At 41.8% G+C, this 23,138-nt stretch overlaps 2 protein-coding genes across 2 annotated transcripts in view; one reads left to right on the top strand and one right to left on the bottom strand.

The window, feature by feature from the left end:
• nbeab (neurobeachin b) overlaps nt 1-23,138 on the top strand; it is a 229,813-nt gene that overhangs the window by 155,052 nt on the left and 51,623 nt on the right. The window contains exons 39-40 of the mRNA XM_072701095.1: nt 4,188-4,334; nt 12,794-12,930. Coding sequence (XP_072557196.1) covers nt 4,188-4,334; nt 12,794-12,930 — 284 coding nt within the window. The remainder of the gene's footprint in view (nt 1-4,187; nt 4,335-12,793; nt 12,931-23,138) is intronic.
• mab21l1 (mab-21-like 1) lies at nt 13,860-16,187 on the bottom strand. Its single transcript, XM_023826129.2, has one exon. The coding sequence runs from the start codon at nt 15,753-15,755 to the stop codon at nt 14,676-14,678; it is 1,080 nt and encodes a 359-aa protein (XP_023681897.1). The 5' UTR covers nt 15,756-16,187; the 3' UTR covers nt 13,860-14,675.

Here is a 23,138-nt window from a genome sequence, read left to right as displayed (position 1 = left end):
ATGCATTTACATGAGAATTATTGTGCTGTCAAGAAAATGGCAGACAACTTACTTTAAAACCACACTCACGCCTTTTACGTGAAGATTTCTGCCAGATTTCTGTTTAATAAGGCGCTTATGTTGTGTGTAACTCTCACTCAGTCAGGGAGAAATGTTCTGTTTGGTGATAGCTGTCAGAAGAGCATCCGAGAAGATCATGCCTGTATGCAGAGCCAACGTGAATGTTAGGCGAGATATGGGACATACCCTGCTGCAGTGGGAGTGAGGACCTGCAGGGTGGGAGGACTCGTGCATCTCCTCTGTTCCTCTTAGTAGTGATGCTGTGTTCAAAGCCCCACCCCCAGCACCATGTAAGCCCCACCCCCAGCACCATGCAAGCCCCACCCCCAGCACCATGTAAGCCCCACCCCCAGCACTATGCAAGCCCCACCCCCAGCACCATGCAAGCCCCACCCCCAGCACCATGCAAGCCCAACCTCCAGCACATGCAAGCTCCACCCCCAGCACCATGCAAGCCCCACCCCCAGCACCATGCAAGCCCCACCCCCAGCACCATGCAAGCACCATGATGCTGAATGGTCGTGATGGTACCAACCATAAAATACCTTTGCGTCAGTTTTATTTTTTTTAATTTTTGGAGGGATTTAATTAGCAGGTGACACATTAAGACATAGTGTCACATCATGAGTAGTGGGTGCAGATCTTTAGCTACGCCTCTGAGTATTTTTTTTCCATGCAAGACCTGTGCTGTTAGTGATGCTGTTGACCTGCACCTATGTCACTAAGGTATTTGTGAACGACGAATATGGGAAGAGGGACGCTAGATGATCTGGCTGGAATCCTGTAATAAAGCTCCTGTTTACATTTGTCTCATAAGGAATCTGTTTCTGTTTCTCTGTGTTCTCTTGTGACTCTTAATAATACTAAGACAATAGGGGGTAAAAAGAAACCAATTTTGATACATTGTATGTACAAGTCGAGAAAAGAACATTCCAGAAAAATGTGTGAACCATATTAAAACTAACGACTTTAATTAACATTAGTGCTGGAAGTGAGGAAAAAAGTAATGAGAAGTCCAGCTTTTATTAAACCAATGGCTGTAAATTCATTGTTCTTGCGATTATTTATTCATTATTTGTTGCACAGTACATTTGTTCATGATTCCATTGCTTTGGGGTTCTGCAACAAAAGATTGATTTTTGTTCTTTTTTATTATTGTCTTTTAATTAAACATAGGGTAAAAGGATGCTATTACTTTTTCAGTGGTTCTGTCACACTTTGGATTAGCTTTATCATTTATAATGTCTGCTTGTTTTGCATATTTCAGCTACCTTTTGAAAATCCAGATGCATGGAAAACTGCAGCATAGTATTTGAGATACATCTTCTGCTGTCAGACGTTCGAGTCTTAAGGGTAAATATTCTGTTTTAAGACAAACAAGGGAAAAAACATCACCCAAACGATAAAACTGTATATATAAACTAGAGGTTTAAAGTACAAAAATAACATTTATGTGACACAGCTGTTTATGGGATCGATTTATCCCATTTGCTTTTTTAAAGTCTTGACCCTCGTCTGCTGTTTACTGAACAGTTAACCTACGAAACGTATAAGTATTTTAATCTGAGAGGCCATGTCCCAACACCTGCACAAAACTGGTGCTGCTGCACTCTGTAGCTGTGAAACCCGGCTTCCCCGTGAATTGAGATGTCATTTATCTGCCTGCAGCAGAATAGCGATTCATTGGCACAGATGCACCAGAGAAGGACGGTGCACCGCTTTTATTATGAGGACGCTTCTATTTTTGTCATCTTGTCAGTATCGGAGCCTGAAATATCTGCCCTGAATCGGCTGAAGGCAGATTGTTTATCTCCCGCTTCGCCGTTTCGCTTTTTAGGCCATCGTCTCAAAGCTCAGGCATCTGTGTCAGCATTAAGTGCATTTTGGCAGGAATTTACCATCAGACACATGTTTTAAGCTGCCTATAAATCAGCTTTATAGGTGAGATGTATTGTGACATTATGGGGAATTACAAGATTAGTCTCAAGGAGAGCCAGAGACCACTATTGGGCAATGAAGCTTTTTTGAGTCATATTAACAGAGTCAGTCAAATCATAGGTCAGCAGCTACCTTTGCTGATCTTCCTTCAGTTGTCGCTGTGCTGACTCCTGCCTGTCAGCCTGCGATCTCCTCTGGCAGCTTGAGGAATGCTGCTCTCAGTGCGTATGTGCGCGACATTGTAGTATCTGCACACTCTGTAAACTGACTGCTGTCACAATACCAGGCTTGTGGGTGGAGGCTGCTACCTCAATAGGAGACTCTCAGCTGCTCCTCTCTCCTTGGATTAACTTTATTTCACATATTTATCAAGTGGGGTCAGCCAGTCTCTAAAGCAATTAGGGTTAAAGACCTTGCTCAAGGTTCCACTATCCATGGGACTTGAACCGGCAACCTTCTGGTGAAAAGTACAGCGTTATAACCGACAGAGCCACATATTGCCCCACATGCAATGTGGCTCATAAGGGTATCAAACCAGCGACCTTGGCATTTTTAACAGGTATTCATATTTTGTAAACACCTAAACCACTTACCATGTGCGAAGCAAATATATGAAATAATGATGTCAAGCGATCAGAATTGTGTTTTTAAAAGAAAGCTCTCAGTAACGGGCCCAGAAAGGAATTCTGTCATTCCCAAGCCTCTCGTGCTGGATCCCAGTGTTCTTCATGTTGATTCCCAAGCTGGAATCTGGCTTTCAACACCAAGCTTTGTTTCCATAAATGATAAAACTATTTTTCGGAAATCAGCCACTTAAATTTGGCTTGGATCCTGGCTCCTATTACAGCTGAGACATCACAGGGTTCAATTGGGGCATTTTCTCTCACGCTTGTCGACCGCTGATTTTCTGTGCTGCGTTATGCAGTGGTGAGGCGGGCAGTGGCCAGAGCACAGAGGCAGACCCTGGTTTTAGCGTGGTATGTTTCGTGTATTTAGAATGTTTTCCCTTTATTTAAAAGCTTTCTTCAAAGAATGTCCACAAAGCAGTTTTCATCTCTGGTCTGACAGCTTTATTTTGCAGGAGCAGCTTTGATTAAGGAAAAAATGCATGGATCATGTCACCATTCACCATCATCATTCACTTTTTATAAGCAACTTTCTCTGTCCACACTTCCTTTATTTTGATTTCTGACCTGACATATTATTTTGTATTTTTTTAGCGAATAAACTTCTTTACACATGTGAGTATTTCAGTCCCTCAAGTTTGACCGTTTGTTTATAAAAATCAGGCAGGTTTGTTTTTCTTGGAACGTGTTCCAGGGCAGCCAATCAGAGCCGAGATTTTCCTGCTCCTGGATTCTCTTGTTTAATGTGACCGTAATGATGGTTTAAAGTTTCCCCCGTATGCCTTGATGCTTCCGTGGCTGTCGAATAGCCCTTCCCCTTGACGTTACCCCAAGTTCCATTCCGGAGCAGTCAGTCTTCCTCTGATGTTTGATGAAAGCGCTCAGGAAACAAGACAGAACAGCCAGCACGTCCCTCTAATTTTTTTTTTTGAGGTACCAGTGTTGACAACAGTCAAACATGACCTCTTGGAGACAAGAACATGCTCTTCAGGGGAGCAAGAGACGTAACAAGAGCTCCGTCAGCAGGAAACCTGTCAGGATAGTGTCAGATATTCCCACCCCATCTGATACTCTCACCTCCCGTCTTCTACACGGGTCTCCTGTGCTCGTTCCTCCTGAGGTTGACCTGCAAGAAGAGTCTTCCATCGAGCCACATCAACTCCACCGCCTTCCCCACACAGCCAACCCCCAGAGCCTGCTTGGCGTAGGACTTGCTGTAATTAATGTTGATTGCCATCTTTTGAGTCTTTGTGTATAACCCAAGTATGAGCAAAGACACAGCGAATGTTGTTTGTAGTGGACACTGGGCTTTGGAAGTGCATTGCTTGTTCGCTCAAACAGCCTCATATATGGGTTGTTTTTATGATATATGCTTTATATATGTATGTATGCGCCCAGGAAAGTGGGCACCAGAAATGTATGCCAGTGCTGTGTAATAGTAGTAGTGTACATATGAGAATCAGATGGAAGGACTAGTGATAGCTAGGGTATATTCATAGCCGTTTTTACAAATTTTACAGCTGCTCACTGAACCGTGATGCCCCCCCCCCCCCCCCCATCCAGGCACAGAGGAAGACGAGGCGGTGAAGTCCAGGAAGGCATTGCGCAGCCAGGCAGTGGTGACCCAGAGCCCTGAGATGGAGCTCATGCTGGAGGGGGACGACGATGCCGTCAGTCTGCTGCAGGAGAAGGAGATGGACAACCTTGCCGGTAAGGGAGCGTGCCTGCTTCTGTATGCCACCGCCACTGCATTTGAGTACCGCCACCACGTTAGAGCGCCGTATCTAAGCACCGCCACTGTGTCTGAGCACCATCACCACTGTGTCTGAGCACTGCCACCGTGTTTGAGCACTGCAATTGTGTCTGAGCACTGCCACCACATCTGAGCACTATGTCTAAGCACCACCGCCGTATCTAAGCACTGCCACTGCGTCTGAGCACCGTCACCACATCTGAACACTGGCACCGTATCTGATCACTGTATTGGAGTACCGCTACTGTGTCTGAACACTGCCACCACATCTGAGCACCACCACCACCATGGCTGAGCACCATCACCCTGTCTGAGCACTGCCACCACTTCTGAGCACTCCCACTGCATCTTAGCACTGCATCTGGACACTGCCACCGCGTCTGAGCAGTGCCACCATGTCTGAACACCACCACCTTGTCTGAGCATCATGTCTGAGCACTACCACCGCATCCGAACACCACCACCTTGTCTGAGCATCGTGCCTGAGCACTGCCACTCTGTCTTTACACCACCACTGTGACTATGCACTGCAACCTTGTCTGAGCATCGTGCCTGAGCACTGCCACTGTGTCTTTACACCACCACTGTGACTATGCACTGCAACCTTGTCTGAGCATCATGCCTGAGCACTGCCACTGTGTCTTTGCACTACCACTGTGTCTATGCACTGCAACCTTGTCTGAGCATCATGCCTGAGCACTGCCACTGTGTCTTTGCACTACCACTGTGTCTATGCACTGCAACCTTGTCTGAGCATCGTGTCTGAGCACCGTCACCACTTCTAAACACCGCCACTGTCTCTGAGCACTACTGCCGCGTCTGAGCACCACCAGAGGCACACCATCACTGTCAGGCTCCATCAGCACATTCTAGGAACATGAAGACGCACTTCCTGAACCAGTCACACACCTATCTTCACATTTCTTCCTAATGGGCAGTTTTGGTCCCTTTTGAATCCCGAAGCCTCATATCCTGTGAGCTCAAACTCTGATATATACAGTTAGGACCTGGTTCCTTCATCGATCCAAATTCTCACAATGACAGGCATCTCCTTTAGTTCAAAACCACACATGTAGCCTGCAAAGTAACAGTAAAATCCAGATACAGATTAATCTAAATTAATGTCACACTGTCCCAAAGCGTCATTCAGGTGATGGGTCCCGCAAGAGGCTTGCAGTAAAGCCACACAGCTGCCTCTTTTGTTTTCCATATGAAATAGCTGTTCATCTGTCCCCTAGGCATAAGTCGTAAAGAGGATTATTATAGAAGTACTTTTTTCCTAATTAAACACAAAGGCATTCTCTGTATTTCTGTTCCCCCATTTAAATGAGATTAAGCCCTTTACACATCTCTTTGTTAGTTCTCTATACTGTCCATTCTTGACATTGTTTTAACACTGAGCAGTTAGTGGTAGATATAGAAATAGTTTCCAGTCTGTGAGTTAATCAGCTTGCCTTTTGAAGCTGACTAGGTTTCCTCCAGTGTCTTTATTTTATTTTGTTAACACCTGTGACCACGGTCAGGGTTTAGCACATTTGTGCCTTTCAGCTTGTTTTGCTCGCCAAGGGTCCAACATCATGGGAGTCTCTGTTTCTGAGATCAGCATCTCTACAGCAGGAGTCTAACCCAGGTGCTAAAACCCTAAATACAGTGATCAGACCCGCACTGGGGCCCGCGAAACTTTTCTAGATGTGTTCATTAACTGCTATTACTATCAAATCGCATTTCTGTGAAATTAATCTGCTTAATTCTGTATAATCTAGTGTGCAGACATTCCTTGTGGTTTTCTGCATTTGACTTTCGATGCTGTTTTCTGTCATAACAATAATATAACAATGTGAAATTTTTCAGTAGAAATACAATATACAATAGTGACTATAGTTGCAGTCTTGCACTGCTTATGCACACTGTCGAGTACTTACTGGATGGATTTACAGGAAGCCTGTCTTGGTGAGTTGTAGAAATCCTGCCTTAATCGTTGCACTGGATGATAAGGTGGTTGATAAGACATTGAACGGCAAGAAACAACCCCGTTCGACAAAGTGCTTTTCCGTTAGACTCCAGGGTTCTCTGAGAACGCATGGGGGATGAGTGCAAATCCCCAGGCCTGTCTTAACTGAGTGGTAGCCGTCCATTAGCCTGGGAAAATTAAGTCTTGGATTTATTGTGGTCATAAATGTATCATAACTTCATTTCCATTGCTGTTATTTTTTTGCTTAAAATATGAGATGAATGCATGTGCCTCATTTATCCAGCAGAGAGAGGGAGCAAGAGAGAGAGTGAGAGAGAGAGGGATCTGTTACTTGTGTGTTTTCCATGGTCTCAGATTTACAGCAGCCCATCTGAAGCTCTTTGCCTGGGCTGTTAAGTTACTGGTCTCTGCTCATGTTGTGCACATAGACCCCAACATATGCTTTTACATTTGAATGCTTGCTGGCAGCCCCCTTTCTGCTACTGACTATACAGTATCGCTTTATGCAAGTTGCTCCTTGTACTGCTCGTAACTCTGCCCTTAGCGTTACTTTCTGGCGCTGAAGAGTTTCTGGTTGGGGCTATAAATTCCTGAAACTTTTACTACAGTCAGATTGCGAGAATTACATGCTGGAAATGGAGTGCAGGCGAGGGTTTGCTCACAATCTGAGTGAAAAAATGGCCGAACGGTTATATAGTGAGAACAGGAAAAAGTAGCCACTTCTCCAGTTTTACGGTACAGCCACATGGGCTGATTTTGGAAGACATTTTGAAAACGATTTCTGGTTCAATCTAGGTTGGGCAATTCTGAATCCCCTGGTTTGGTCAATACAGCGATTAAAGAAATGGTCATTTGGGGTTTTGCAGTGTTTTACACACCGATAGGTAAACAGGAGAAGATGTGTCTTGGGATGACTGCAGATATGCTCAGCTGAGCCGATCCTTGGTTCCAGAGGCACAGAACAAATGCATACGTAAATGTTTATATGTGAAGCTTCACAGAACAGATGAAGGATTTTTTTCTGAATTCCCAGATTCAGTATGGATTCAACAGCGACATTCCCGTGCATGTCCTTAGTTGCATCCTGAAATACTATCCTAGAGTCTCGACTGCCATGCCCAAGGAGTACGGCACAGGCGTGGGAACCTCACTGCAGGGTCTGAATGAACTTTATGGTCAACTCACAGCGTGGAGAGAAAACCAGGGTGTAGCTTTGCCCACCCTGACCGAGGGTAAGGCAAGATACAGTATGATTCCTTCAGGATGTACTGAACAGCAACACGTTTTGTTGTGTCACTGGGCCTATTCTCCTGTTTTTTTGCCTGCTTGTAATTTTTTTTAGAAGACACATCTATCCTTTTTTGATTGTTTCTAAATGCATAAGCTTTTAAGGGTAGTATACATTTCAAAACGTAGATGAAGATTAGCAATGTCCATTTTAACCACTAGGGGAGCTGCATTCAAATTAAACAAAGAGTCCTGGCACTGAATCTCTTTGGGTTATTGCTGTTGTATGTCGTAAAGACCCGAGCGGCTGACAAATTCAAAGCAGATTTTAAAAATAAAGTTAAACAGAACAGGAGGGGATGTTTGAAAACAGTTAATTGTTCCACTGTCATTTAATGTGCGTGTGGAGAGATGGAAGGAATCGCTGGGGATTTCAATTTTTTTTTTGTTTTTAAGGAAGCTTTTACGGGAAGAATCCACAGCTGTTTATTCAGAGCCCCACAGTCGGGTCGTCCGTGGGCCAGTGATATACGGAGAGCAGTGTTTCAGTTCTCAGTCTCAGTGCTGGGCCGCCCCAACGTGGCCGCTCAGCAGGCCCTGCTACCTGTGGATGCTGGGGTTTGCCGGAGGTGGCGGTCGTGACCCGCACGCCTCGTCCAATGAGCTGTTTTGTCTCTCGGCACGGCGTGCAAATGGGACGCGGAGCTCTGGGGGCGTGGAGTGTTGGCAGCTCTGGAGCCAAGTGCAGCGTGTGATGAACAGCATCACTGCGCCCTAAGCATGGCCGCTCTTGGTGTGACACAGACAGTCCTCTACAGCTCACAATTAGCTAAGCTACCCCTTTAAACTGATACACTCAGGAGTAGCTCTGTAACAGACAGTCTATTGTTCACGTGTTTATATGTGTGTTTTTTCCCTAAATCTCCAACACAGCAGTGGTGGAAGGTAGACTTGTTTGTCTGAAATAGTTGCCATTCACATTATGTCAGAAGCCAAATATCTTTGCATTGCGAGTTGCCTTTGAGAGGGGTTGAGCATTGTGTATAGGTTGTAATATGGTTCATTTAAGCTGCAGCATGTTAGATGGAGTACCACAACATTTTGTGCACGATGAGAAAAAGCGATTGGAGATATCTGTCAGTCAGATGCCTGTAAAAGTACCTCCACATGCTTTGGAGAACCTGCCCAGGTATAATATTTCTGTCTGGTTTAGATTAGACCCTGTAACGCCCCCAGCCCCATGCTAGGTTCCTGTCCCACTCTGTGTAGATGCTGAGCATGCTAACAGAACTCATGCTAAAGCAGACTCTTTCTCAGAGTATATCTTGCCACATGCCTAACAGGATTCTGGGAAATGCGGCCAACTCACCAGATCCCATTTCCCCTTCCACCCAGTGGTGACTAGGCCACTCAAGACTGTCGTCAGTCCTTTCACCAAGAGGCCTGCGACTGAACCTCTGCCAGAAACAAGGAGGAAAGATCTTTATAAATCTGACTCTTTCACAGATGAAGTTAATTCATTTGATATTTTAGCTGCTTGGCCTTTTGCTTTGCACAGGATGCAAAATCCAAATTAAATCGTGCAGTTTCTCTCATATTACACCCGTTAGTATGTTTCTTGGCTTGCACATACTCTCACTGAGTGTGTGTTTGTATATAGCTCAATGTTCTCTTATGAAATCTGGATCATGTGCCTTACCAATGTATATGCTGGCTGTTAAACTACTTAATTATTTCATGTAAGACATTGTCAAAGGTTAAAATGACCCCTTTAAATGTTTAAATAGAATATATGCATACAAAAATGAGTATATAAATATTAAATATCATGGCAGTGCCCATTTTTATGAGGGGTATGAAGTGAATAGGATCACTGTTTTCGTTGTACAATTTCCCATGATGCTCTTGTGCATTTGTTGCAGTACAGGGATGACATCACTATATCGGAAGTGAAAGAATCCAGGCTGATCGGGCATTCCCTCCATAGTGATGAAATGCAAAAAAAAAACCGCCTAAATGCTAACATGTTTTCCATTGTTATGTGGGGAAAAAACGGAGCATTCATTTTGTGGTTCTGTAAAATATTTGTGACAGTACATCAGGAAATATATATGAGCCTGGTAATTTCTTGGTCAATTTGAAATTGTAGCTGAGTTGTATATAAAATTACGACCGTGTTGCTGTTTGCTGTTGTGTATATAACGAAGCGCTAATGCATGTACAATATGCGCACACAGCGTTGTAATATTGATTGCTTGATTGTATTTCAACCCCAGAGGAAAAAGTTTTTCCGATGGCCTTTATGGTTCTGTGAAACCAAATGATGTCATCTGAGCGCAGTTCAACCGTACTACAAACGCCTTCCCTAGAACAGCTTAATAGACGTATTTTTGGAACCCCCCCCCATACTTGTCATGTTACGTATTGCATATGATAATGCGCTATCTCGTAACAAGACAGTTTCGGACTTGGTTTTGTGGTTTTGGAGAAGAAAAAAAATTCAGGTGGTATTTTGATATACGGACGGTGATCGTCTGTTAGTCGCGAAAATTGAAATGTAATATAGCAGGAACGTGACGTCTTAAATGAGAAGAAATAACAGCATTTGTTTTGGTTCTCGGAAATATGGTTATGTTTATTTTATACATAAAACGGAAATAATGGTTATCATAACTGTGTGTGTGTGTGTGTGTGTGTATATATATATATATATATATATATATATATATATATATATAGCCTATATATATAATTTTTTGCGTAAAAGTTTATTTAGCAGTAAATGGTAGTATGCTTGTATTGTAATGTTATTTTTTTCTGATCACAACGTTTGAGTTTAGCTCATTAGTACATGCATATGAATGAGCGGTTTTAAGGCGCCACTCCGGTGGTGTTTGCACTCCTGCGGTAGTGTATTATTCTTCAAGTAAACATTTAATACTATATCCTAATTATGGAAGAGCTATCCCGGGAGGGATTACTGGCTAATCCCCATTCGCCTGCGTAGGATGCAGTGGATTAACTGTGTATTGTCTTGTGTGCGTGTTTGTGTGTGACTCTGTGTGTGTGTTTTCAAGTGCCCCTTCGGGCTACTGCACAATTGGCTCTGCACCTTTCAGACATGTTATTTTACATGGGAGGGGGCCGCTTGTAATTGAAGGTTTCCAGCCGACATGTGAAAGATAACATGCCATTAGCAAGGAGATCGTTATTTTGAAATCCTATTAAACACATGGCGAACACAGGATGGGGGGAACAAAACAGGGAGCCGCGACGCAGAACGGGGCGAATGAAACGAGGAGCCTCGACTAATTTCTAAAAATTCCGGGCCTGCGAGATTTATCCGATATTTAACTGAACGGCGGGCGACGTTAAATCAAAATCATCTAAAGCAATAATTATTCTGGGTGTAGCCTACTTCGGAAACGAAAATGGATAACGCACAATTTACTGTTTTTACCTGCATAATAGACATGTTAATAAGCACAGTACAAATTCGTTTACTGGCATTAGTATTATTACTGTTAGTGTTCCCACTCATTCGCTGAAATGCATACGATGAAACAGTAAATATGTGTATATATTATATTGCGCTATGTAGTATATATTGCATATATAATTATATATGATATATAATTATGTAATTGTGTGTTTGTGAATATATATATATATATATATATATCCGTGTGCATATAGGCCTACATATATTACATATATTACATAGTATTAACCCCGAATTCTGACATGTATATTAATATTTTATATCAATATTAAGAATGTGCTGCTCAAGATACAATGAAAATAGAGGGAATAGATTTTGTAATTTTAATATTTATTTTCTGCCCATGATACAGAGAATTAAAATAACTAATAGCACTATCGCATCTGAATGGCATGTTGTAGGTTAAAAGGCTGCGATGCTCTGGTTAGAAAATGCTTTACGTAGTCAGCGCAGAGAGGGAAAGAGAGAGAGACAGAGAGAGAGTGGGGGAAGTCGAGTCGGCAGTTTCTAAAAGCCGTCCACCGGCACAATGAAGGAGCGCTCTGGGAATTGAAACCAAAACCCACTTGTAATCTTGCAAGAGTATCCAGCATAATTGGCTGAGCAACCTAGATTAAGATTGATGAGACATTAAAGTGGCTCCTCGGAGTTGAGAAGATCGATAAATATCCCAATTTCAAGAGCTCTCTAGTGTGCGAGAAGGTATAGCGATCAGTGACACGGCGGGCTGTGTAGTAACACAGCGCAGCGCCCTGAACGGAGCATGGAGGATGGAGAGCGGTGGTGTGTCGACATTAAGTGATCAAAATTATCCGAGCAATGCAAGAACAAAAATGGTGACCCTTGGTGACAAGACAAAATGTTATTTTTACAAGCTTTGCTGTTTGAGGAAAGAGAGGTTTGTTTGGGATGTATTTATAAAGCAAGCTACCAAATCACTGTATATCCCCTCAGTATCTCCACTCAGTCAAATAAAATCCAGATATTATATCCATATAGCCTCGTACAGATTACCTTATCTGAATTTATATTTTTAATCCCTACTATCATATCCCTATAATAATAATGCATCTGGTTAAGAAAAGGACATCTGGGCATTTTGATGAATTTTATGTATTTCATTACCTGTTTTCTTGTCTGTGTCAGTCACACTACAGCACAATGTTCGGTATACATACAGTTGTAAACTTTGCTATGTCAATAATTAAGTAGAACGCAATGGGTATTATCAATGTAAAAATCGGCCAGTTAGCTAATAAAGGTTTATCCACTATTTCTCTTCTGTCATTTATATTAAATCGAATTCATTTTGAATCACTTTAAATGAATCAATAAAACTGACGATTTGTGTAATTCTCTCAGAGTGTCCGGGATAACATGTAGGTACGCGATTATTTTTTGATCCGCTCGATCTAAAAAGTGCAATACCAAAAACTATCCGAATTATACATATTATAGTACATACACATTTATGTTATTTTTTTAAAACGTTAAATGGGTTAAAATATCTAACTAAACTCAAAAAGGCATCAGTTAGGCTACGTCATGTAACATTCAGGCCTATTTGAAATTCGGTTAAAGGTGTAGAATAAAATCCTAGAAACAGTCGCATATTTAGTTGTAGGGCTTTGTCTTGATGGATATTCCGTGTACTTGGAATAATTCGACAGAATATGCGTATTGTATGTGCATTTTATGTTCCTGATCTTTTGCAGGCCCCGTGGTGCTGAGCACGCCGGCCCAATTGATAGCCCCGGTCGTCGTCGCGCGCGGTACCCTCTCCATCACAACCTCTGAGATCTACTTTGAGGTGGACGAAGATGACCCCGCCTTCAAGAAGATTAACGCCAAGGTATGCTTTCAAACATCTCTGTTTTGTTTGAATTCGCCGAAGTGTCGTATTGACATTTTTCATGCGTATAAATGCTTTAATTGTTTTACCTTTACATTGTGGTGCGAGTTTTTTTACTCACTGGGAGCTTTAAACGGACAATAAGGAATGAAAAAGACTTAAACGCGGTTTTAAAAAACGCGATAAAGACCATTCTGTGTGCTTCTTTTGCATTTAAAAAAGGGGGAAAAAGGTACACCGTAACTGAAAAATTTAATTATATTTAATTTTTGCGGTGTCTTTTTTCAAATTTATGTAAGTTTATTAAATCATCATTTTATAGGCGTTATTAAAGTATCAGGACATAAGTAGAAAGCGTTTGTTAATGAGCGTTGCCACATATGACCGTGTTTAATGCATATACGTTTTTTGAATAAGGCAGTTTATTTCTAAAAAATCGTTTTCGTGTTCATTTTTTATCTTCCTCACAAACTTGATTTAAATGAACAAATAGTTTCCAACCGTAATAGGACGGGAACACAGTGGCGTAATTATTTTTTTTATTTAAAAAATTTGCAGAATTGATATTAGTGCTACGGGTGTATTCGGTGAACTATAATTCACACCCGTGATATTCATTTATAATAGACGGACTGTTTCAACATGATAATTGATGTCATTGCATATTTGCAGCAAAATAATTAATATGGCTGAATACGAACGTCATAATGCCTGTTTTCTATTTCTGTTTCATTTTGTGGCTTGAACCCACTACATTAAGATTTACACAGTGTTTCTTCTGAACTTAAAAATATCGTTTTACTGGATTTTGTACTTTTAATAACCTTGAACACCGGATGTACATTATATTATGTACATTATATAGATGAAAATACTGCAAAAATTAGGGATTTTGTAGACATTAACTGGAATCATCTTTGGGACACAAATAATGCTTGAATTTTTATTAGCTTTTTAAATAAATTCAGGAACAGGAAAAAATCAAGTCACAAAATGTTATATCCAGTGTATCTCAAGTGCATTTTTCTCAAATATATATATATATATACTTCCAGGCATTAATGATAAGCAGAATCAGAACAAAAATGTTCGAATATATGTAAAATTAGAATTCAAGTATATTTATGGAAAGTTTTAAAAATGAACAAAGAGTACCGTCAGAATGTAAACTTTTTGAAGATGACTCACTTCCCATTGACAATAGACAAAGCAAAATATTGATGTGATCTACTTTAGGTATTTCTTTTCTACCAGAAAAAGTCTGGGTTTCCATAAACAGATGAACTTCTATTTACGTGTCACAAAACAACATTCACAATTTCAGACCACTTGAAACACAATCTATTAATGTACGTTTATACAGTATAAAAATGTACAGTTAGATTCTGCCAAGGCTTTCGCGGAATTTTATTTAAATTCTAATTACCAAATACGTGTATTACTGATACCAGGAACTGAAAACTATAGTTACCATTTTAGTTGTTTTGATTGGTGATATATATAGCTCCCAAATTGCAGCGATGGCATTTTCTTACGTAATCGGCCATCTAAAATTCTTTAGTAAATCACAATCCGTAGGCTATTTCGTGTACGTTTTACAAAACATGGATCAAACAGTAGTGCTTATTTTTGTTTGCGTCGTCCTACGTTAAGAGCGCCATCCTTTAGGCCTCTGAACACTGGTTAGCTCGAGGGGCGTATTCTCGCATTTGCAACGATATTTATTAATATCACTATTTTCCACCTCAGAGTTTTTCTAGGCTTTTGGGGTTGGTAAGAATCTCTCTCGCCAATCGCCAAGTCTGTTTGGCTGCGTTCTCCAGGGCCGAATGAGGCTTGCCCTGAAAAAGGTCTAAGTTGGGCAAAAAGTAATGCGGACACCTTCTGCACTGTAAGCATGAGATGAGCTGTAATAAAATCCCATTCAGACGATCTCCGAGGCAGTTCTCGTCCCAGTCCGACTCCCGCGGATGCTTTTCGCACTCGTAGGAGACCAAAGTTTTCATGTGGTAGTTGTTGAGCGGCTGTCCCGGGAGTTCAAGGTGACGGTCCCGCAATGTCTTCAGGACGGACAGGCATTTCTTCCTGCAGCCTCCTAAGAGGAGTCGGTTCTCCGCCTCCGCGAACTGTAAAACCCAGGCGTCGCTCTCTGCCGAGCTCTGCTTCCCGTTTAGAGAGTAGCATTCCTTAGATAAAAGGTTAAAACCTTCGGCTTTGACCTCTGCAACTCTGTTCGGTCCCGGCCAGGGAATGTGCGGCAGGGGCCAGTGCGCCGCGCTCCGTGGCCATATCCCAGTGCACTTGAATGCCGGAGTGATTTGAACTACGTATCTGTCTCTGATGCGCAGTTTCACTTCGCTGGTGTCTGCGACCATCTTTACCACATCTCTGTAGCTGCACTTATCCACCGCCTGTGCTACCAGTGTCTGAAAGCGCGATCTGATTTTGCGGGCCGAGAGATACCCAGAGGCTGTGATGAACTCGACCCAGAGGGACATACTCCTCTTGCGACCGTCGCTGAGCTTCAACACAGCGCAGCCTGGCAGCGAGCCGTCGTCCACGAAGTTAAACACCCCCATCTGATTTAGGTAGAGAACCACCTCGAATTCGGTCGGCGAAATCACCTCCAGACCTTCAAATCGGTTTTCCATTTCGTTCAGGGAGCTAATGAATCGGGGCTCCTGCACCTCAACCTCCTTCAGGACGTCCGACACCACCTTGCACACCTCCCTGATCGTCTTGGAGATCGCCGCTTTCCGAGACTGGCATTTCTCGTTGTAGTATTTGTTCAGGTGATACACCAACTTTGCCTGAGCGGCTATCATATTCGGGCAGAGATCCGGGTTGTATACCGGAGTCTCGCAGTACGCCGAAGGATCCAACGCGGCTGTTTGTACAGGAGCCAATTTTAGAGAAGAAAGTAAGCTATTTAAAAGAAAAAAAGATGATGTAAGTGTTTTTGAATCAGGTTTGTTACGTGCTCAAAGCACCAGCGCGATAAGCTTCTTGATCAGAGTCATTAGTTTTTTTTGTTTTGCGGTATGCCGAGCTTACAGTAAGTCCTTCCGATTTTGTAGTGGCGAGCAATAATCAAAAGTCCACGGCGGGCACTGATGTGTGCCACTCGCTCAACTTTTCAGTAGTGAAAACCGCCTCGCAATTTAAGCTTTCTCTGCGCTTGCTTATCGGGAATATGGGTGGGATCATTTAAAAAAAAAAGTGCCAGGTGCCTTTTGAGAGTGGCAGCGTAGACTGCTGCCGGTGTCGCTGTGTTTAAGAGCGCCGTGTGTGGAAATTATAAAGGGAGGGCTGTACGTGGGGAGGGCCAATCGCCGTCGGGTGCGTCACCGGCTCTGGTTTATCGGCGACAAATTAATCCCTGCCTTTTATATACGGCTAAATCTAAAGGTAGGAGTATATTGGGCGGCGGAAATACACCTACACTTTGGGAATTGGACAATAGTTTATTTTCTGGCCAGTTTTTCTAAGCGTCGCGCATGTTTTTACTGGTTAGATGTTTGCAACGTGGGTATAAATGTGTGAGGGTTTCCAGCTTATATTATTTTGTTTTATTTTAGTTTTTATTGTATGTAATATGTGTTTGTTTATGAGATGAAAGTGGTGCATATAGGCTATTTATTTACTTGCTCCCTAGGTTTAGAGTCGCTGTATGAAAATGTAGATTTTATTATAAGTTTGGTAATGGATCATAAATTCTGTTTTTTAAAATCCCTGTGTGTGAATTTTTGTTATTCTGCTAAGATTAAATCTTTTACGTATTCATGTAGTGTAGACACAATTGTGCATATTACAGGTTTATCTTCGGGTCAGCTTTTTGCAGTTTGTATATACATCATTTTATAAAAAAATATTTTGTTTGTAATTATAACATAATTATAGTTGATATTAGGATTAATAAAATTGTACTTAATCAGTTTATTTCTTATTCTTTCTAGATTATTTAGTGTCTGTAAATAATGTACCGTGGAACTTAAAAATATTGTTTTAAATAAAATGAACGGAGAACAAAATAACTCTGGATTTCATCTTTGGGAAATTTGCTGTCGGAAATGCGTGTTTTATAAAGCTGATTATTTTCCGAATTATTTAGCCATTTGACGCCGGGATGGAGGCATATTGTCCATTATTTTTGCAAGTTGCCATTTCAGTTGTAGTTATTCATTGTTTTATGCCATATTTACTTTCCGATACAATTTTCGCATTTGAAAACAAGCAGTATGGTTAATTTTGTCTGTTTTTTAATTAAAATACAGCGTTTGTTGTAAATTCATGATATGTTGTTTTCAAAATTGTATCGCTGTGGTTATTAGGCTGTCGGAAAGCCGTAAAATTTTATTTCTCTGTTCGCACCAGTAATTTGATTCCTTCTTAGAAATAATAAAAATGTAGCTTTCAGTTAAATTATATTCTAGTGAGAGACGGTGATGAAAAAGAAAATGGATTTTAATTTAATGTAATTGTTTTTATATTTTAAAAAAATACCCCCCCCCCCCTTTTAATTTAAATAATAAATGGCTTGACTAATTTTGTTTGAGGTTGGCTGCTATAGTTTAAGTGGAATTAATAATATATATATTATTTGTAATTAATTTTATGATGAGAAAATGTCACGAAGAACCGAAAGTTATTTCTCAAATTGCGCAGAACTAAAATTTCAACATACAATCACAATATTGCGTTTCACGGAACTTTTCAAGAGCAATGATTAAAATAGGTATATAAAGTTGTATTTGATTATATATTATAAAGTTGTATATGATCATATATTGTTAATATTATATATTATTAATGCTTATATAAATAACTGTCAGTTTAAAGTATATAGGCCTATGTATAATTTCTACAAAGACGTTTTGTGCCCGGAATAATACGCGTTTCCATTTTTAACGTTTTTAAAATGTCTCGTTTGATATTTTTAATTAACAGCCTTTTCATATACGGTGTGCCTGGGGTTTCACTGAAATCCATCGCGTTATGCTGTTTTTTAATCTCTCATGTCCCTGATCAATTCTAATGAACGTGTTCACGCAAATATGTGTCAATTAGCGATTCATTATTTTATTTGTTCAGCACTTGCTATAGGTTATGTAAGCTTTAAAAAAAAAAAAAAACGTTTTATGCGTTTGTGTCTGTGCGTTCACTTTATTCTGTGAGGTGAACAGCCCCACAGCTTCTGCAGCTCGCGCCGTACAAACCCTGTTACTATTCCTCAAGCGTCCCTGCCTGACACGGCATGGTTTTGCTTCCAGTGTTACCGTGTGTGTCACGTGAGACGCTTAAAGGCGTATCATTCTTAAGCACAAAGCAGGCACATATTTTTTCTTTCTTAAAAAAAAATAAGTAAAAATAAACTAGACATACCCACAGAGACACAGGGCTCAGAAACAAAACGTGCATGGCAAAGACCGCCACAGACAGTGCAGATAGGCATTCACAGTTACTGTGGAGACAACCCCCCTTGGGCAAGTTCCTGTATTATTGCAGCATGACTGGCCTGCTGTATTAGTGCCATACAGCCAACTGTTAAACAGAAAGTGCACCCACATTTTCCTTTGCTTCCAGACACAAGGAAATCAATATCTTTGACCTAGGGTCCCTTAAAAGGTGGTTTTGGAAGCCTGTTAAAGTGATGGTGAAGCCAGTAAGGCGTCAGAATGAGTAACCAATCCTTGTGCAGCACCTCCATTGCTCTGCATGTCATTGGGCCAGCTAGATTAGTAAGCAGTCCATGGTCGCTTGTCTTGTGTACCTTTGTGACTAAACGCTGGTGCTTTGGGTCACCCTGATGCAAAGAATATTTTTATTTTCTTGAACCTGGCCCACCAGACTCCAGGGGGCTGTTTGAGAGGTACAGTACAGAAGGGGCTGCAGAATCTGGACCAAAGCTGAATATGTGCCTTGCTAAGAGAACTCGACTTGGGGTTTCTGTCTCTGGTGCGCCCTTGCACACCGGTACACTCACATGCCCACGATGCACAAGCCAGTACTCGTGTTTATTAGAAACAGGCTTAGAGCCATGTTGAATGTTGCTTTAAAGCGCTGCGATCAGATAAATATTTCACACCTCTTTTGCAGCAGAAACTGTTTTCCGGACTGTTCCGTGCAGTGACGGGAGCTTGGGCTGTTGATCTGTGATACCCTCCACGGGTTGTCTAGTCAGCCGATGCAACCTGACTGCATCCGTTCCCAGTCCCCCCCCCCCCTCCGAGGCTGACCAGGGCTCGCAAACTGCTTGGAACAGTTGTGAATAACTGCAGCCAGTCTGTTGTGCTCGTGTGTGTGTGTGTGTGTGGGGGGGGGGGGTCCTCATAGAGAAGACCCCTGGACAGGTCCTTTTGACAGGTCCTTTGGGCGTATATAGAATCTTAGGATTGTCTTCATATTTGCTCCATTTTCTTCAATCTCAGCCTTCGACGATTTATGGATCTTTTTCCGAGGTCTAAAATCTTGCTATTATTTTGTCCACACCACCTAACATATCACTCAGCCCTGCAAGTAATGCTGAACTAAATTCTATGATTTGGACCTATATTTACACTTTCTTCATTTTATGCTAGCATTGCCTTGTATTGTATATTAATTTAATTTTGTGCGTGATAGTGACTGCAGTGTTGCCCTTCCAAGTATATTTGCTGTTATTATGAGTTTATTGTTTTAGCTTGTCTTTTTAAATCTGTTTTTTTTTCTTCTCTGCCACCTTAGGGCACATTAAGCCGTTAGAAGGTAAATAAGCAATGTAGTTTTTGTTCAGAAAGGCTCGCGCTGGCGCAGACGAGTTCTCCACAAGACATTGTTTCCATTCTTTTTCTTTCTGTGTTTTACTTAACTCAGGAAAGTTTCCTGCTATTTACGATCTGCAAAATGTCTGTATATAAGGGATGTCTGAATTTGTGTTCAGTTTGCATTGAGGCTTGTCATGAAATGCCCGATCAGTCAGTGGGGTCCCTATATGACGGCCGTCGCTTCTGTGATACTGACAGCTGCGGCTTGTTCGGCGGAGACTGTAAGCGGTATTGGACGTGTTCATTCTGGAGTAAATTAACTCCCATGTGGGAGAAACTTAGTCGGACTGCCCCCCCTCCCCCGACTTTAAAGGACTAAGGTGTAAGGAACTGTCAAACCTTTCGCAGCCTCGGAAACGTGTCCATCGGGATTAAGACCAATCAGTCTGTCTAACTGCAAGGATTTCCTGACGAATATTCGGTCATCTTATTTTCAACAATTAACGTTTTCTTTTTCTCTCTAAAGGTGTTTTCCCCCTACCACATTCATGAGTTTAATTTCTGGAAATCGAGAATTAGCATTGATTGTGAAATATATTGTTTCGAGATTATTGCTTTGTAGTCATAAACGTTGATTGGTGTTACAAGAGCCAGCGTTGTAGACAAAATGAGAATGGAATCATGTATACCCAACTTATAAAATTTATTATATATTTATAATCATGTTTCTATCGATGCATAGGAAGCCAATACACTGGAACCAAGAGGTACGTTTATTAATTACAATACACACGCAGACTAGTGTTTATCGCGGCATTTGAGTCTCGGGACGTTGATGTTATACGAGATACAGTTAGCGTGCAGGGTAGGTGGGGTACGTGTTTAATATTTCATCTTCCCCTTTGGCCTGACAGCACCTTCCCCTGCCCCCTTGTGGATCGTCTCCCTTAATTTGTTTTATTTTTCACGCGGCGCATACCGACCCGTCCCAGGAGTGCTCATCACCGGAGACCGCGTAGCCGGAGGCGTCTGCAGGTCTTGTCAAGATCAGCAGAACAGGCAAAAGCCATATGTGGTTAAGGCCAGAACACAAAGGAGATCGGGGTGGCGGGGGGACTTTTCTTTGGTGTGCCATTGTATGGTGGGGGGAGAGGAGAAAACACAAAAATTAATTAAATGTCACTGCTCGGGAGGCTCAATTGCTACCACCACCCCCCCCCCCCAACTTACCCCCAATATGGAATGCTTGTCAGCTTTTCTGATAAATGACCGCATGAATTTGCATAGATTTAACGTTAATACTGTTTAGTTTTATTTATTAAAAACCGGTTTACATAATAATGCAGAAAATTAGCGATACGCCTCGCGCTTCGAAAGCCAGGAGGACGGTGACTGACGGGTAGTGATGGATCTTCGCCGCGCTCCCCCTATCCCTGCGCCGTCCCACGTTCCCTCCCCGTCCCACGTCCCATCCCCGTCCAAGCCGTCGGGCCGCAGTGGTGTCTCCGAAACTTCGCGGTAGCAGTTTCCCACCTTTTCGTTAAGCACCGCGCTTTTTCCTATAACCGACAGCAAATAGAAGGACAATTGTCGGGGTTGGGACCGGAAAGCTCAGTTGACGACTCATTGTTTTCTCGTTTACCTTTCCACCACTGAGCTTTACTGTATTTGTATTTATTTATTTATTTATTTATTTATTTATTTGGTACGTCAGTAACTTTGTAAAATAAAATATTTAGGTTTAAAACCTGCTGCTCCCGTTTCCATCCGATAGGGAGGATACTGGACGGTGTCCTATTGTGGCTCCGCAATTAATCTTCCCTTGTCTATCAGTTAATTGTCATCGTTTACCAGCTGACCTGATGGTGCACAACCGCAAATCATTCAGGAATCACTCAGAAAACCTCCTCTTTAAATGGGCCCAATTAGACAGACGGTAGGCAAAACAGGAAAAGCCGAAGCGATCTACTGAAAAATATATATGAGCTTCGGAGGGTTTCCCCCCCTTTTTTATTGGGGGGTGGGGGGTTGTAATGAATTGCTGTTGGCGATGCCCGTGATATGAAATTGGGTCATGTGACCCAAATAAAGAATGAAGGCTTCATAATTGCCAGTCCTTGAGATCTGAGGTGCCGGTGCCAACTGTCAGAACCGGGGCTAATGATGACAAATGCTCCCTCTATGCAGATTGCAGCGCGGCTGGGCCGTGGGGAAGGAGAGAGCAGGCGTGTTGGGGGGGGGGGGGGGGTGTCGCAGGCCAGGTCTGGGGGATGGAGCATGGTCAGATCCTGGGCAGCACTGAACATGCTGGGAACAGCACACTATTAAAACAAAAACACTTGGCTAACCAGGAACTTACCATTGTGGAAGCACTAAAATCATGTTTTCCTATGCAGTGCTTCTATAAAAGCAACTATATATATTCATATTATATGCACAAATGAGTGTTTGTGTGTGTATGTATATATGTATATATATCTCTGTGTATATATATATATGTATATATATATATATGTATATATACATATATGTATATATACATATATATGTGTACACACACATACATAATGTATGTAGTCAATTTTTGAATTTAGTCTATATCTGTATTCGACTGGGCAGCATACAGTTTTATCAGTTAATTTAACCAATTATTCAGAATATGCATGCGCACACACACACACACACACACACACACACAGTATAAATAACATATAGGTGTAAGATAAAGGAAGCCAGTGTGTTTCTCACATGTTTCCCCATGTGATGCTGCAGATGTGGTGTCGAACCCCTGCCTCATGGCTTCGGGGGCCTTTACCCAGATGCCGGTCTGCTGCCTCTTCTCACTGACATTTTTTGTGCTGGCTAGAAAAACTGTTAAATATTAAATAAAGCCCTTAATGCAGCCCTAAGGTGCAGGTTCATAAAAATGCATTTCCTTTAAACCTGTGTTAGACAGGAGATGGCCATAACAAAAGCATTGTAGTGGTAATCCTCCTAATTACGGTCAAGCAAATAAGAGGAAGTTCAATTGGCAGTGAAGAAGTAGAACTATTTATTAAACTAAATAATTTCTGGCGAGTTAAGTTTATAAATAGTACCCACACAAAAGGAAGACCATTTAAAGCAACTTTTCTTGTTTGCCTAAGGCTGTTGTAAGTGAATTAGTGAATTAAGAACCTTTATATACTTCAGTTGAGTTGCTCTCCATCAAAACTTCACTTTCTAAAAAAAGGGGCTCATTAGATTTTGCGAAAAGCTGCATTGTGGTGGAAGGCCATAAATCTGATTTCATTTAGGCTGCCGCTGGCCCCCTAATAAAAGAGCAAGTCCTGTCTCTGCCTGCACAGATTTCCCCAATTTGTTGCTTGAGTGCCTCTTGAAAGGACTCCCACTTCACACAAAGGGGGGGCTCTTCTCTTTTTGTTTGGGTTCGCCCCATCTGTGTCATCTGGTGGTGCGCGAGCG

The sequence above is a fragment of the Paramormyrops kingsleyae genome, chromosome 17 (genome assembly GCF_048594095.1).
Source record: "Paramormyrops kingsleyae isolate MSU_618 chromosome 17, PKINGS_0.4, whole genome shotgun sequence".
Classification (NCBI taxonomy): domain Eukaryota; kingdom Metazoa; phylum Chordata; class Actinopteri; order Osteoglossiformes; family Mormyridae; genus Paramormyrops; species Paramormyrops kingsleyae.
The sequence above is the reverse complement of the archived record's forward strand: the minus strand, read 5'-3'. Positions and strand labels throughout refer to the sequence as shown.

Bases quoted from the DNA above. Each gene is read 5' to 3' on its own strand.
- mab21l1 (XM_023826129.2), bottom strand. From the start codon at position 15,755: ATGATAGCCGCTCAGGCAAAGTTGGTGTATCACCTGAACAAATACTAC.